This window comes from Danio aesculapii, chromosome 19, assembly GCF_903798145.1.
Source record: "Danio aesculapii chromosome 19, fDanAes4.1, whole genome shotgun sequence".
NCBI classification, from domain to species: domain Eukaryota; kingdom Metazoa; phylum Chordata; class Actinopteri; order Cypriniformes; family Danionidae; genus Danio; species Danio aesculapii.
In genome coordinates this window covers 44,715,160-44,730,058 of record NC_079453.1, presented here as the reverse complement: position 1 = coordinate 44,730,058, position 14,899 = coordinate 44,715,160, and the positions used below count along the sequence as shown (strand labels likewise).

General features: G+C 35.7%; 1 protein-coding gene across 1 annotated transcript; it reads left to right on the top strand.

Moving 5' to 3' along the window:
* Positions 1 to 8,769: 8,769 nt before the first annotated feature.
* Positions 8,770 to 14,537, top strand: psmb4 (proteasome 20S subunit beta 4). Its single transcript, XM_056479733.1, has 7 exons — positions 8,770 to 8,911; positions 10,744 to 10,950; positions 11,187 to 11,333; positions 12,958 to 13,039; positions 13,123 to 13,239; positions 14,227 to 14,315; positions 14,397 to 14,537. The coding sequence occupies exons 1-7, from the start codon at positions 8,796 to 8,798 to the stop codon at positions 14,407 to 14,409; spliced, it is 771 nt and encodes a 256-aa protein (XP_056335708.1). The 5' UTR covers positions 8,770 to 8,795; the 3' UTR covers positions 14,410 to 14,537.
* Positions 14,538 to 14,899: the final 362 nt, after the last annotated feature.

Here is a 14,899-nt window from a genome sequence, read left to right as displayed (position 1 = left end):
AAGTCCAGTTCTCCATTGATCGCTTATAAAAGCGATAAATAAAAGCTTAAGAAAATCACGTTGAGATAATGTCCACTTCATAGACGCCTTTTTCATCCATCTAACTGTTCGGTATCGCCAAAAACAAATATACATCCGCGCGCGCTCCGCTTGTGTTACAAAATAGTGACACCGTAAAACCCGGAGCAGGATCACATATAGTCTGGAATGGATCGCGAGTTTGAATGTGACTTCAACTCAATCGACAAAAAATAAGAATAGCAAAAAGTATCTCTCGCTTTGTCTGGAGTAAGATCCTGCATGAGCCTGTTTAAGTGGAGCTGATGTAAATGGGGCACGCGCATAATGAGTCTGTAGATCAAAGCTGTGTGTAAATTAGTCCCACGCGACCCCATCCACTGCTGCTGCACCTTAAACGAGAAAAACAACCTCCGGGTGAAACCAAGCGATCAGATACAGTGACTTGAGGAAACAAAAGCATGCCTTCAGAATGCCTTGATTCATTTCAGATGGCACATCACAGCATTTATGTTAAGCCATAAGACCATAAACAACACCAGCAACCAAAAATATATAGTAAATAGACTGTATATTGAACACGGAGCTTATACAGACATTATTAAAAGAAAGTGGCTTCAATAAAAGGGAACATTATTGTGGAGAAATTAAATAGAAACAACAGAAATTTAACAATGCTGTGCACAAATGCGATTATTTTCAAAAGGAGTCAGTCAAAACGCTTATGAAAAATAAAATACTATAAAATACTACTCTGTTAAAATAGTTGGGTCAAAAATATCCCAACATATAACCCAACTATAGGTTATTTATAGCACCTTCCCAACTATGGGATATTTTAACCCAATGCGTTGGGTTATTTTTATTTATTGTATTTTTCTGTTCTGGTATTACTATTGCTACTATTACTATTGCTACTATTACTATTGCTACTATTAGTTTCATTATTATGGCTGTGTAAATAAATAACATACAGTATTCAGAAATATTAAAATGCTTTTTTCATTACATTTTAGTTCCAGACACGTTTGTTAAAATAAATCAAGAATCACAAACAATGAAGAAACAGAGCAAAGTACAGACAGTTATAAACTGTGCAAGCAGAAAATCATGTTGATGAAGCAGAATATGGAGCTCTGTGTGCTGTAGAGGCTGTCCAGCAGCTGCAGCAGGCTTCACTCAGCGTGCACAATGTACAATACATTTTAACCACAACCAAACGCTTCTTAAAGATGGTCTTAGATGGTGTAACGGATATATAACAAACACGACACAGAGGTAATTTGATTAAAATAACAACAATGTTATTGCATTAGAGCTTGAATAAACTTTATGATGCAAAAACAACATTATGCACGCATATTAATACAGCTGTTTTGTGTCAGTTAAATCAGTTGACTGTTGAAATTCAAATTTTTAACCCAACTGGTTGAGTTATTAAATAAATAACCAAATAAAGGGTAAAAAAAAGATGATCCCAAGGTTTCCATATCCTGGACCAGGCCGTATCCTGAGCAGCTACTGTGGTGGTCATGGAGGAGTGGAAAACATGAGACTGATTCCTGTGACGCTCCAGGGACAGACGAGTCTCGCTGAGGCCAGCAGAGAAATTAAAATGGTTGTGCCCAACTGAGTCTGGTTTCTCTCGAGGTTTTATTTCTTCACTTTCGCCATTAGTGAAGTTTTTTCCCTCTCCGCTGTCGCCACTGGCTTGCATGGTTCGGGATCTGTAGAGCTGCGCATCGTTGGATTTGCTCTTCAGTGTTTGGACTCTCAGTAGTGATTATTAAACCACACTGAACTGAGCTAAACTGAACTGAACTTAAACACTAAAAGCTGAACTACACTGTTCCTATTTACTGTGACCTTTTATGTGAAGCTGCTTTGACACAATCTACATTGTAAAAGCGCTATACAAATAAAAGTGAATTGAATTGAAATAACCAAACAAAGCACCAAATATTTAACTCAACTAGTTGAGTTATTAATAAATAACCTATTTGAGGTTAAAAATAACCCAACAAAGCACCAAATATGTTTAACTCAACCATTGGGTTTAATAAATAACTCAACGTTTTTTAGAGTGTATAGTGTTTTTCAACCTCAAAAAAATTGAAATATATTAAAGAAATGTGCACAAGTGCGAATATTAAAAAAAAGGAGTCAATCAAAACGCCTACATGAAAAAATACTATTAAATATTTTAGCGTTATAATATAACCATACTATAGTAAAGTACTCGAATAAATTTGTTGTGTTAATTCTATAGTTGCTGTGGTAATAATAATAATAATAATAATAATAACAATAATAAACAAATCCTTTAATACTGTACTTAGTTGTATATATTATACTGCAATACACATCACTGCTTACTGTGGTAAAAACTAAAGTACACTACAGTATTTGTTTCAGTTTAAGAGTTCACCATGATTAATGCTACAGTATGTTGCAGCATTCATTAACAAAATATTATAGTATTATACACTTTATCATAGTATGGTTCAAAGACACATTAGCATTTGCTATTAATTACTATGGTATTTTGTTCATGTGGGAGCTGCAAACCAACCATTAGACACATAGTGGTTGTGGTTACATATACATATATTTTATTATTTTAACACATATTCATCATGGCAGCACTGAGCCAAATCCAGAAAATGTAAATACCCACAAAATAGAAAATACTATAGTAAATACTATAGGGTTTTGAACCATGTAGTAAGATTACACTGTAAATGTTATATTATTTACAACTCTTGTTAACGATGCACCATATTAACTGTTGTGAATGGATAAACTACAATAGACGCTGTAGTAAACTTTAGGTTTTACTACAGTAAACTGCGGTGTATTGTAATATAATATATATAGCTGTGGAAAACTTTGTATTGGGTAATTTGTTTATATCAGCTGTTGTATTATTCCAGCAGATTAATTAAAGTACTTTAATGAACTATATGCTTGAATAACTCTATAGAATTTACTACAAATTAACAGTATTTTTCTCATATTAGTATGGCAGTATAGCACCATGTTAAACAACATTAAACAGTGAGGCAGACAACCTTCTGACTACATTTGTTGTTTGCTAGTGTCATAGCAACACATAGATCACACACACACACACACACACGCACACGCACACACACACATACACACACATGCAAAGTTGCAGCAAAATGAAAATTAAATTGTATAATAATATACATGTATGTAATAATATACAAATTACAAGGCTTTATAAGTTGCTAAATTAAACGTGTTACCCATTGAATTGATGTGTGTAATGTACAAGCAGAATTATAGCAAAACAATCATTTAAATGTTCTTAGCCCTAATTGCATTTGGACTTGCACTCAGACTAGGTTCGGAAAAGCAGGATTGCATTTTGAACACCGTAGGAGGATGTTCAATAATTCAATGTGTAAATGCATAGTGAGCCAATGGTAGGCCTGTATAGCGAGTAAATGTATTTTAAAGCATTTACACTCACACTTAAAATGTTTTGTGTGACCTCACAGAAAGAAGGTTGCCGGTTTGAGTCCCATCTTGGCCAGTTTGCATTTCTGTATGGAGTTTGCATGTTCTCCCCGTGTTGGCGTGGGTTTCCTCTGGGTGCTCCGGTTTCCCCCACAGTCCAAAGACATGTGCTATAGGTGAATTGAATAAACTAAATGGCCCTAGTGTATAAGTGTGTGTAAATAAGTGTGCATGGATGTTTTCCAGTACTGGATTGTGGCTGGAAGGGCATCCGCTGCGTAAAAGATATGCTGGAATAGTTGGCGGTTCATTCTGTATTTTGAACATGTAGCTTATATAGACATTATTAAAACAAAGTGGCTTCATTTAAAGGAAATGTATTGTGGAAAAATTCAATAGAAAGGTGGCATGTTGGCGCAGTGGGTAGCGCTGTCGCCTCACTGCAAGAAGGTCGCTGGTTTGAGTCCCAGCTGGGCCAGTTTACATTTCTGTGAAGAGTGTGCATGTTCTCCCCATGTTGACGTGGGTTTTACTCTGGGTGCTCCAGTTTCCCCCACAGTCTAAACACATGCGCTATAGGTGAACTGAATAAGCTAAAGTGGTTCGTAGTGTATGAGTGTGTGTGTAAATATGTGTGTATGGATGTTTTCCAGTACTGGATTGTGGGTGGAAGGGCATCAGCTGCGTAAAAAATATGACAGTTGGCAGTTCATTCCACTGTGGCGACCTCTGAAATAGAGGCTAATAAGCCAAAGGAAAATAAATCAATGATAATCATTTAACTGGTTCTTAACCGGCTGAACAAGTCAACAGTGAGTAAACAAGTTTCTTGTTATGCAGTTTTGCGAGATCCCCTCATTAAAGTCATCAGTTTACTGTTTTATCAACTAATCGGTTCTCAAATCAGACTTGTCCAAAAGAAACCAGTTTCTTACGCAAGAGTGAGAAGCGAACTAGCAGTGCATTTCAAACAATTCATTTCGATTTGGGAAACTGGTTTGACCGACCATTTCACTTAGAAGAACCAGTTAAATGATTCATGAAACTGGTTGGCTGGTTTAGCTGGTCATCTAGTTTCGGGTTGCTTCATATTTTGTTGTTTTCCTGTGATGTTAAACATGCTTAAATATGGTAAAACTTTAGCTGTGCGCTAACATGCAAGAAATGTGCTAGCAACATGTTAACCCATGCAAGCAAAATGTTAAATTACGTGAATAACAATTTGTTATAGCAATACTAGAAATATTACATGTAGAGGCATGGTGGCTCAGTGGTTGGCACTGTCGCCTCACAGCAAGAAGATAGCTAGTTCGAGGCCCGGTGTTATGAGAAATCGGGCCCCCCCTGCAATCGAGTCCGCTTAGGACCCCAATGGATCGTCAGAATAAACTTGAATAAACTAAATTGGCCACAGTGTGAGTGTGTGTGTGTGAATTTGAAACTGTATGGGTGTTTCCCAGTACTGGGTTGCTGCTGGAAGGGCATCCGCTGCGCCACAGGTGTCAATTCCATTTCCTGGAGGGCTTCAGCTCTGCACAGTTTAGTTCCACCCTTGCTTTAACACACTTACCTGTAGGTTTTAAACAAAGGACTCAATAGCTGCGTCTCAAATGGCACACTTTGCACTCATGCACTATGTACTTATGCACTTACACACTCACCAGCATAGTATATGCATGTAGTGTCGTCCCAAATGGAGCACTGATGTTTTTTATACTAAGCGGAAATTTAAACCGTTTCACTGATGACGTTTAACGGTTGCCAAATCAGTGAAATAAATGATCAAACTATCAAATAAGACCTGCCATGAGTATAAACGCATTGCCCATCGGGAGGCGCTATAATGACTCTCGTAGGAAAATTTTGCTATCACCATCCAAAATAAATAGTTATTCAACATGTGCCCGACATGTGCTCCGCCCCTTCCTCTACATGAGCAAAGCTGTGGTAGTTGAGTGCGTGAAGTGTCCATCATTACACACTTCATTTTATCGGCTAATTGAGTGCATCATCCGGGTAATTAAAGTGCACTTAAATTTTTTTTTAGAGTTTTCAGTGTGAACGCACTTCTTACACTATTTATACTACAAAATGGCGTAGAATAGTGCATTAGTATGCAATTTGGGACGCAGCTAGTTAGTTTGATCAGGTGTGTTTAATTAGAGATGGAACTAAACTGTGCTGAGCAGCGGCCCTTCAGGAACTGGATTTGACATCTGTTCGCTTTGCAAAACATATGCCGGAATAGTTAGCGGTTCATTCCTTTGTGGTGACCCCTGATAAATCAGAGACTCAGTCGAAGAAAATGAATGAATGAAATATTACACATCTTACTTTCTTTTGAAACTTAGAGCATACAGGTGTTTTAAATATTTCAGTAAAGTTTTCTCAAGTCAACATTGACATTTTTATTAGTTTTTTGGTATTAGTTCTCAATTAAATACATACAAAATTGTAAACAAAGTAGTAACTTTTATTAGGCTGTGATTAGATGCGTTTAATCAAAATTAATTATAGTAAATAAGTAAATGAAGGGTTATTAGGGTTCTGAAGTCACCAGTGAAATATTTGAGACCACAGATAAATCATCATCAATGACTGCCTGAAGTGTCTGTATCAGCTAACTTTTTATTTGTTTGTCTAATAGAGATGGCCTACTCTCACAATGACTCCCAAGGTTTGATCACAGCGTTTGCTCAGCTGCTAAAACAAACCGTCTGCACTTTCAGATGTGTCTGGAATTCAAACAGGGAAGCGGTCCTGGTGGGCTTGTTTTCCAGCAAAACTCACATTACTTCATGCTGTGAGGCTGACAGAAGGTTCCAGGCGCACTATGAACAGGCATTACTTAAATTCATTGCTTTTTATGAGATATCAATTTGCCATTTAATTTGACTAAACAATCACCACACTTGCTATTCAACAAGTTTTATCTTTTCAGCATTGAGAAGGAAGGCCTCCTCTTATATATGCAGGAAGGTCATTTGTTTCTGGTCATTTAGCAGACACTTTTTCCTTTGAACAGTCTCTTATTCTTTAACTACAAACAGGCCTGTGGCATTATAGCCGCTAATTTATGAGGCCTGACCAATGAACTTAGACCTGTATGACTATAGAGCAGTTTTTTAGACTGGTGATCCTGCGGTTTATGAATAAAATTAGACTTAAGGACTATAACGATTGTTCGATTTGTTAAAAATATATATATTATTAGTAGTTTATTTCTAACCAAATCTGGACCTGCAGCGTCGATATTATTATTGAACCAAACTAAATCATTTATTCATTCATTAATTTTCCTTAATGTCTTAGCCTCTATTTCAGAGGTCGGCACAGTGGAATGAACCGCCAACCATTCCAGCATATGTTCTATGCAGCGGATGCCTTTCCAGCTGCAACCCAGTACTGGGAAACACCCATACACATTCATACACTATGACCAATTTATTTAATTCAATTCACCAAAAGCGCATGTGTTTGGACTTTTGAGGAAACCGGAGCACCCGGAGGAAACCCCCACCAACACGGGGGGAACATGCAAACTCCAAACAGAAATGCTAAATTATCCAGTTGGGACTCGAACCAGTGACCTTCTTGCTGTGAGGTGACAGTGCTAAGCCACCATGCCAATTACAATTGCTTTGCTACAAATTTCAGATCCCTGAAGTCAATTTTAAAACACTAAACAGTCACTACTTATAACACAGACTCTTCAGTGTTCAAAACTTTGCATGTTGCATTCATTTCTTTAGAGAAGTCTTGCATTTGCAGGATCTTTGTGCCACCTAAACTGAATTTAACTTGAAGAATTTTGTTTTTTTTTAAGATTAATAGTTCTACCGTTTGCTTGTTGTCCACTCAAAGCTGCTTTGGCTTGAAAATTAACCACTATAACAATTTATTTGAAGATTGGTTGCATTTGTATAACCACAGTTTTACTACAAACACCACACTTAAACTTTAGTTAGTGTAGCAAAACCATTGTTAATTTGTGTGCTACATAACCATGTTCATTTCATTTTTTATCCCATTGTAAAACCATGGTTAACTTTCAAAAGGTTAAATCTGTATCGCTCTATAAATATAAGTCATTTGGAAATCTTATTAGCAGCTTATTTTTATTAGAAACTCTTTAGAGTCAGAATTCATGTTTGACATATGACTATGATTTAACATTAATGATATTAACAGACTGTTGGCGCAATAGCCTAGTGGTTAGCGTGTTGACAAATGGTGCAGAAGCACATCAGGGTGTCCTGAGTTCAAATCCCGGCTTGAGGACATTTCCCTACCCCCTCTCTCTCTCCAACTTCGCTTCCTGTCTAAATACTGTCCTATCTAATAGAAAGGCCAAAAATAAATCTTTAAAAAATAAATAATATTAACATGAATTAACAAAAAAACTAACATTAAACACATTTAGGGGCGGTACGGCAGCTCAGTGGTTTTGCACTGTTAACTTACAGCAAGAAGTTTGCTGGTTCGAGTCAGCGGTCAGTTGGCATTTCTGTGTGGAGTTTGCATGTTCTCCCCGTGTTGGTGTGGGTTTCCTCCAGGTGCTCCGGTTTACCCCACAGTCCAAAACACATGTTCTATAGGTGAATTGAATAAACTATATTGGCCGTAGTGTATGAGTGTGTGTGTGAATGTGAGAGTGTATGGTTGTTTCCCAGTACTGGGTTGCGGCTGGAAAGGCAACCGCTGTGTAAAACATATGCTGGATAAGTTGGCGGTTCATTCCACTGTGGAATAAAGGACTGAGCTGAAAGAAAATGAATGAATGAATATTTTGTTACACGCAGATTCTTTTTCTTCCTGAACTGAAAGGCATGACACAAACCATAGACATAAACATACTGACTATCCTAACCAAGAGGTGTTTATTTCATTTGTTTATTCTTCTAACGAAATTTTACATTCATAAATGTAAATTCACTAATAAGAAACCTAATTTTATGGTTTGGTTGAGTAAAATGTGCTTATATATTACCAGTATGAGAGACTTTTTGAACAAGAAAGCCCCACGCACTTCAAAAATGTGTAATTTTTATAATGTATTTCATTCACTTTTATTTTTGTACAATTTGCATTTGTTCATATTTTGTTTATAGGCCTACTTACCATCCCCTTGGCATCTATACTTAATGTCAGTAAAATGTTATATGCTACTGTTCATTAATGATTAAAAAAACGTAGAAATAAACACAAACCCCTATCCCACAATGCATTGCGCGTGTGGAGCCCATAGAGGCGTGTGAGCACTAGCTGCGTCATTTCCGTCAGTTTAGATCATGGAGTCGAACGGACTGAAGCTGAACTTCTGGGAAAACGGGCCGAAACCGGGTCAGTTTTACTCGTTCCCGGGCAGCAGTGCAGCTCCAGCATGTGGACCACTCAAACACACACTGTGAGTTCGTGACGGCGGCTCGGTTTTATGTCTATCAGTCGCTGAGTTACTGCTTTCGATTTGTCTTTCTCTGCTGCATCATCATGGAGGAAAGTAGCTGTTTATCTCGGAAAACTGTCGCACATCTGTTTTTATTGAATTTCTTCTTTAAAAATGTAGTATATTCTGAATAGAATTCATCTCCGTTTACAGGGTTTAACCCTTGGTGTAATTAAAAATGTTAGGGGTAAATGGTCCAGTGATCAGTTAGCATGTTAGCATTGATGCTAATGAATAGGCAAATATCAAAACCGGTCTTTACATTGATTAAAATGGCTTTCAAGCATCTAAATAATAAAGGGGTAATAGCGTTATAATGTTTATACATGTATATATTCTTACCAAATAGTTATGATTCACACACTTTTGTTGTGATTTACATAATGTACACATTGTGTAACTTAGTAGTTGACATAATCTTGTTAGACATGTCAATAACAACAATAATTTCATGACATATAAAAGAAGACTTTGTCAGTTTTATATGTTTATTCTTTGCCTATTTAAACCAAGAGGCTTTACAGATTTGTCAACAAGAAGTTTAGTTCAAACAAGATGAAAAAATGTATTAGAAACTATGAAGTATTATTCAAATGTATTTGAAAGACTTAGAACTACTGAAATTATTAATTAATGATGAATGAACTAATGAATTAGTGGTCAAACATTCTTTTAAATATTTTCAGAGAAACGAGTTGTATGTAGTTTCATTTTTACAGTACTTTGTGACACGAAATGATGACTCAAGAAACTTCCATGTTTTGACATTGTATGTTCTGAAATTTAAATAAAGTAGATGCGTGCATTTAATATGCATATGTGAATCTGAATAATAATGAATTTTTTATTTTATGCATACTCTAAAATGAAAATGTCTCTTTTTTGAAGTCAAATTATCTGGAAGTAATTGTGGACATAAATGAAATGGAATAAAAATATGAAAAACAGTGTTTGAGAGGTTTCAAAAGGTTTGAGATCAGTTAATAAACAAATCTGATATTACATTGCACTGTTGTGAAATTTAAGCACTGATGCTTGTTTTGTTTTGGGGTATGTCTATATATACGGCTGGGCCAATAAACAATGTATTGAATCGTGATGAAATCTATGTCAATAACACTGATAATCTCTGGACTTTTTTACTGTATATTGATCCAAGTGCCAATCACACAGCAAACATGAGCAATGGGAATCTAAAAGTGTGTTGAAATTAGAGATGTACTGAATTTTCGACCACCGAAAATTTATCGACTGAAATGTTATGCCATTTATTGGACCCTCTATTTTTTTGTGGCTTCAGTCATTGTTGGGATACTCTTTTAAATCTGGAAACATTAACAACTCATATTGAAATATACAGCGTTATTATTCAATATGGAAAATAATTATCGAGATTGTAAATTTGTCATATCGCCTAGCCCTAATATATACACACACTTACATTTATCTTATGATGAAAGACAAAAACATTTCCTTCAAACAAAATCTTTTGCAAAATTAAAACATTTTTTTCGAATAGTGTTTTATTGTCTTTGATCTAGGAACGAAAAACATTAAAATAGCAGGACAACATCTCTGAAAGCTGAAAATAATATATAACAAAAATAATAATGTTTTATTATTAATATATTATTTAACAACATTACGATTCTTACGGTATTTTGATTAAATAAATACACCCTTGTTTAGGCTTTGAAAAAAAACACAGATCCTAATCTTTTAAACATTTTTTGTGTATAATTAAGAATCGATTCATTATTGATTAATTATTAATAATCGTTCCTGTTTTCCAGCAACCCCATGGTGACTGGCACATCAGTGCTGGGTGTGAAGTTCACTGGTGGTGTGATCATTGCTGCTGACATGCTCGGCTCTTACGGCTCTCTGGCGCGCTTCCGCAACATCTCCCGTCTCATGAAGGTCAACAACAGCACCATCCTAGGGGCGTCAGGAGACTACGCTGATTACCAGTATCTTAAACAGATCATCGAGCAGATGGTGTAAGTGTGCATACCGTGTTTTGTTTTTTGATATGTTCTTTTAAAATTATAAGGATGAATGTACAATGTGCTTCCAGAAATATAATCAGAGGCATGTTTATAATAAAATAAGAAGAAGAAACATCATACCATCTACAAGTACTAATATTGGTGACTAAATAGTCACAAAGCCTGTGGAAAAGCACATATAGACAATATAATATTATAGACTCATAGGTTGATGTGGTTTTGTGTAGGATTGACGAGGAGCTTCTTGGAGATGGACACAGCTACACCCCGAAAGCCATCCACTCGTGGCTCACGCGGGTCATGTACAACCGCCGCAGCAAGATGAACCCCTTGTGGAACACAGTGGTCATTGGTGGATTTTACAACGGAGAGAGGTGGGAGACTAACTAGCAACTAGCATTTGGTGTAAACTAGTTAATTTGCGTTAAAATGAAAGTCAGTATTAAAAGATTTGTTCATCCAAAAATGAGAATAGTTAATAATTACTCTTATATTGTTCATCTTCGGAACACAACTTAAGATATTTTAGATGAAATCCAAGAGCTCTCATCCTCTGTTGACAGAAAAGGTCCTGATGGTACGTTCACTTAACTCCAGACACAGATGAAGCATCAATCCTGAGTGATTTACATGTTAAGTCGATGCATAGACGCGATTGGACATTCAGCATTTTGGGTGTTTGGCGTGCTTAACACATGATTCTAATTAATCAATTGGACCAAGCCAGCTGCATTAATAAATCAAGAGCTCGCACCAGGGTGTGTGTTTACTACGAGCAATACTGTGCTTGAGTGAAGTCACATGGAATGTTTTGACAATGTATTTGGTTACTTTTCTGGACTTTAAACGTCTCATGACCAATGCTGTCTGTGTAGGAAATATAAAAAATATCTTTATTTGTTTTCCGAAGATGAATAAAGCAACAATGTGAGTAACTGAATTTTCATTTTTGGGTGAACTAATCCGTTAAACAACATTCACAATGGTCACAAAAATGTGATTAAAGGTCTAGTATGGATAAATAAATAAATTTTAAAAATAAAACCGCCAGTAGGTGGAGAGCATTCATACAGTAAATTGTTTATTCAAGCAATTTATTCAAAACCGCTGATTCATCTGGACTCAAATGATTTGTTCAAAAACCGATTCGTTCAGTCTTGACTCAAACGATTTGTTCAAAAATTTATTTGTTCTGTTGGACTCTAATTATTTGTTAAAAAATTTATTTGTTCAGTCTGGACTCAAATGATTTGTTCAAAAATTGATTCGTTCAGTCTTGACTCAAACGATTTGTTCAAAAAACGATTTGTTCGGTCTTGACTCAAATGATTTGTTCAAAAATTGATTCGTTTAGTCTTGACTCAAACGATTTGTTCAAAAATTTATTAGTTCAGACTCAAACAATTTGTTCAAATCGTTTGAGTCAAGACTGAACGAATCAATTTTTGGTCAAAAAACGATTTGTTCGGTCTTGACTCAAACGATTTGTTCAAAAATGTATTAGTTCGGTCTTGACTCAAACGATTTGTTCAAATTTATTCGTTCAGTCTTGAATCAAACGATTTGTTCAAAAATTGATTCGTTCGGTCTTGACTCAAACGATTTGTTCAAAAATTGATTCGTTCAGCCTTGACTCTAACGATTTGTTCAAAAATTAATTCGTTCAGTCTTGACTCAAACGATTTGATCAAAAACCATTTTGTTCAGTCTTGACTCATGATTTGTTCAAAAACTGATTTATTCAGTCTTGACTCAAATTACTTGTTCAAAAACTGATTCATTCAGAAATGAATCTCTGCAATGTCCAACTGCTTTGTTTGGAAGAATTTTAATGTTGACGAAACCGAAAAACAAGTCAAAAATATAACACTCGACTGCTGTCTAAAATCAAAACAACATTTACGATTGCTCTCGGTCTCAGTTTTGATTTCATGATGACTTTGAGTTTCTTAGTTATTCAACTTCCACTAAACACACAATTTTCATTGCTCTCTTAAGCTTTCTTGGTTATGTGGACAAGTTAGGAGTTGCATATGAAGCCCCAACAGTAGCTACAGGATTTGGTGCTTATTTGGCACAGGTAAGCTATTTTTGGCGGTTAAGTTGATATGTTAAAAATATTTACCTTAATTCTGATTATTATCTGTGTTTCTGTGTTTCCAGCCTTTGATGAGAGAGGTGACCGAGAACAAGGTAAAAATCACAAAGGAAGAGGCACGAGAACTGATAGAGCGATGCCTCAAAGTTCTGTACTATCGTGATGCCCGGTCCTACAACAGGGTAAGACTTTCAACCTATTGCGTTTCTGTTAAATTATAGCTTAAAGTACCACACATAAGTTATTTTATTATGCAGCAAATGCCACTTTTTCAAAGAAAGTAGCAACAACGTTTTTATGCATCTCTTTAAATGCAAATGAACTCCTGCTCCCCACCCATTTTTGCAGAAAGAGGGCGGAGACTTTACTGCTTGAGCCTCAGTTACTCTGACAACAAAGTATCTGCATGTTTTAAAGTCTTGTCAGTTTAAACTCCTGATATAAGGGTTTCTGGGATGCCAAGCTTACTGTTAAATGGCATGTTGTGAGAGTATTAAACTAATGTCTCTTGTTTTATTGTTGTCAAAACCACACAAAATATTCAGTGTCTGTGAATGTAAACAGTGAGGAAATCATGTGTGTCATTGTATTAGAGCTGAGAAACCAATGACAACACACTACTAATTCAACTCAACCATGACCCCTCTGGAAGTTATTTATTTGGAATATTTTAACTTGTATATTAGATTATAATTGTAAAATCCTGGAAAAACACAAGATTAGAATTGAGGCATTTGAGGGAGTTCAGAAACTGATACTGAAATGAAGAATAACTCTTGCTGGAGTGAATTTGTGCCTTGTAAATGTTCAAATATGAATGGTGAACTAATAACATGTACTAAAGGATGTTAATTTATATAGAAATCTCTCTCTCTCTCTCTCTCTCTCTCTCTCTCTCTCTCTCTCTCTCTCTCTCTCTCTCTCTCTCTCTCTCTCTCTCTCTCTCTCTCTCTCTCTCTCCTCTCTCTCTCTCCTCTCTCTCTCTCTCTCTCTCTCTCTCTCTATATATATATATATATATATAATATATATATATATATATATATATATATATATATATACATACATAATGTATATTAGTATAAAAAGATACTTATTTTAGGACCAGCATTTCATTTTATGTTTTTAGATGTGGGCAATAACAGATTTCTTTGTTTTTTTGTGTGTAGCATGAAATCGCCATTGTAACAGCTGAAGGAGTGGAGATTATTGGACCACTGTCATCTGAGACGAACTGGGACATTGCCCACTTGGTCAGGTAAGCTGAAATAATAAATGTTGAATCTGCAAATATTCACTTTTATTTTATGGAGCCACTAATTGTTTGTTTTTATCGCAGTGGTTTTGAATGAGTCCTGTTTACCACATCATCATCTTCAGACATGCTCTTAGCACCTCCAGATCACTATCGTGTTGTCAAGAATACAGTTAGACTTGTTTCTCTCTCTTTTGTTATACATAAAGAAACTTCATAAAGTTGTCTGCTGTGTCCTTGTCATTTTTAATAAATAAATGGTCTTTTAATAAGTAAGTGCATATTGGGTAACTGGCTAACATAGAGATTGTCATATATGAAAAAGACTGAAAGCCAGACACCAAACATCGGTGGCATTTTCTCCAAAACGTTTTGTAATATCCAAAACGTTTAGTAATAAAACATACATTACACTCTAAAACCCAACATTAACTTTATCAATTGAAATGAGTGTAGTTAACTCAAAATTGACTGAAAGTTAGTTCTACTCATTTGAAAAGAGTTTTGAACTCAGTATTGAAGGTAATGAGTTAATTAAATACCTCATTACTTCAACTTAAATGGGGTAAGTTCACAGTACTCCTAGG

Coding starts and splice junctions, on each gene's coding strand:
- psmb4 (XM_056479733.1), top strand. CDS start 8,796: ATGGAGTCGAACGGACTGAAGCTGAACTTCTGGGAAAACGGGCCGAAA. Junction 10,951..11,186: donor CAGATCATCGAGCAGATGGT/GTAAGTGTGCAT, acceptor GGTTTTGTGTAG/GATTGACGAGGAGCTTCTTG. Junction 13,040..13,122: donor TTGGTGCTTATTTGGCACAG/GTAAGCTATTTT, acceptor CTGTGTTTCCAG/CCTTTGATGAGAGAGGTGAC.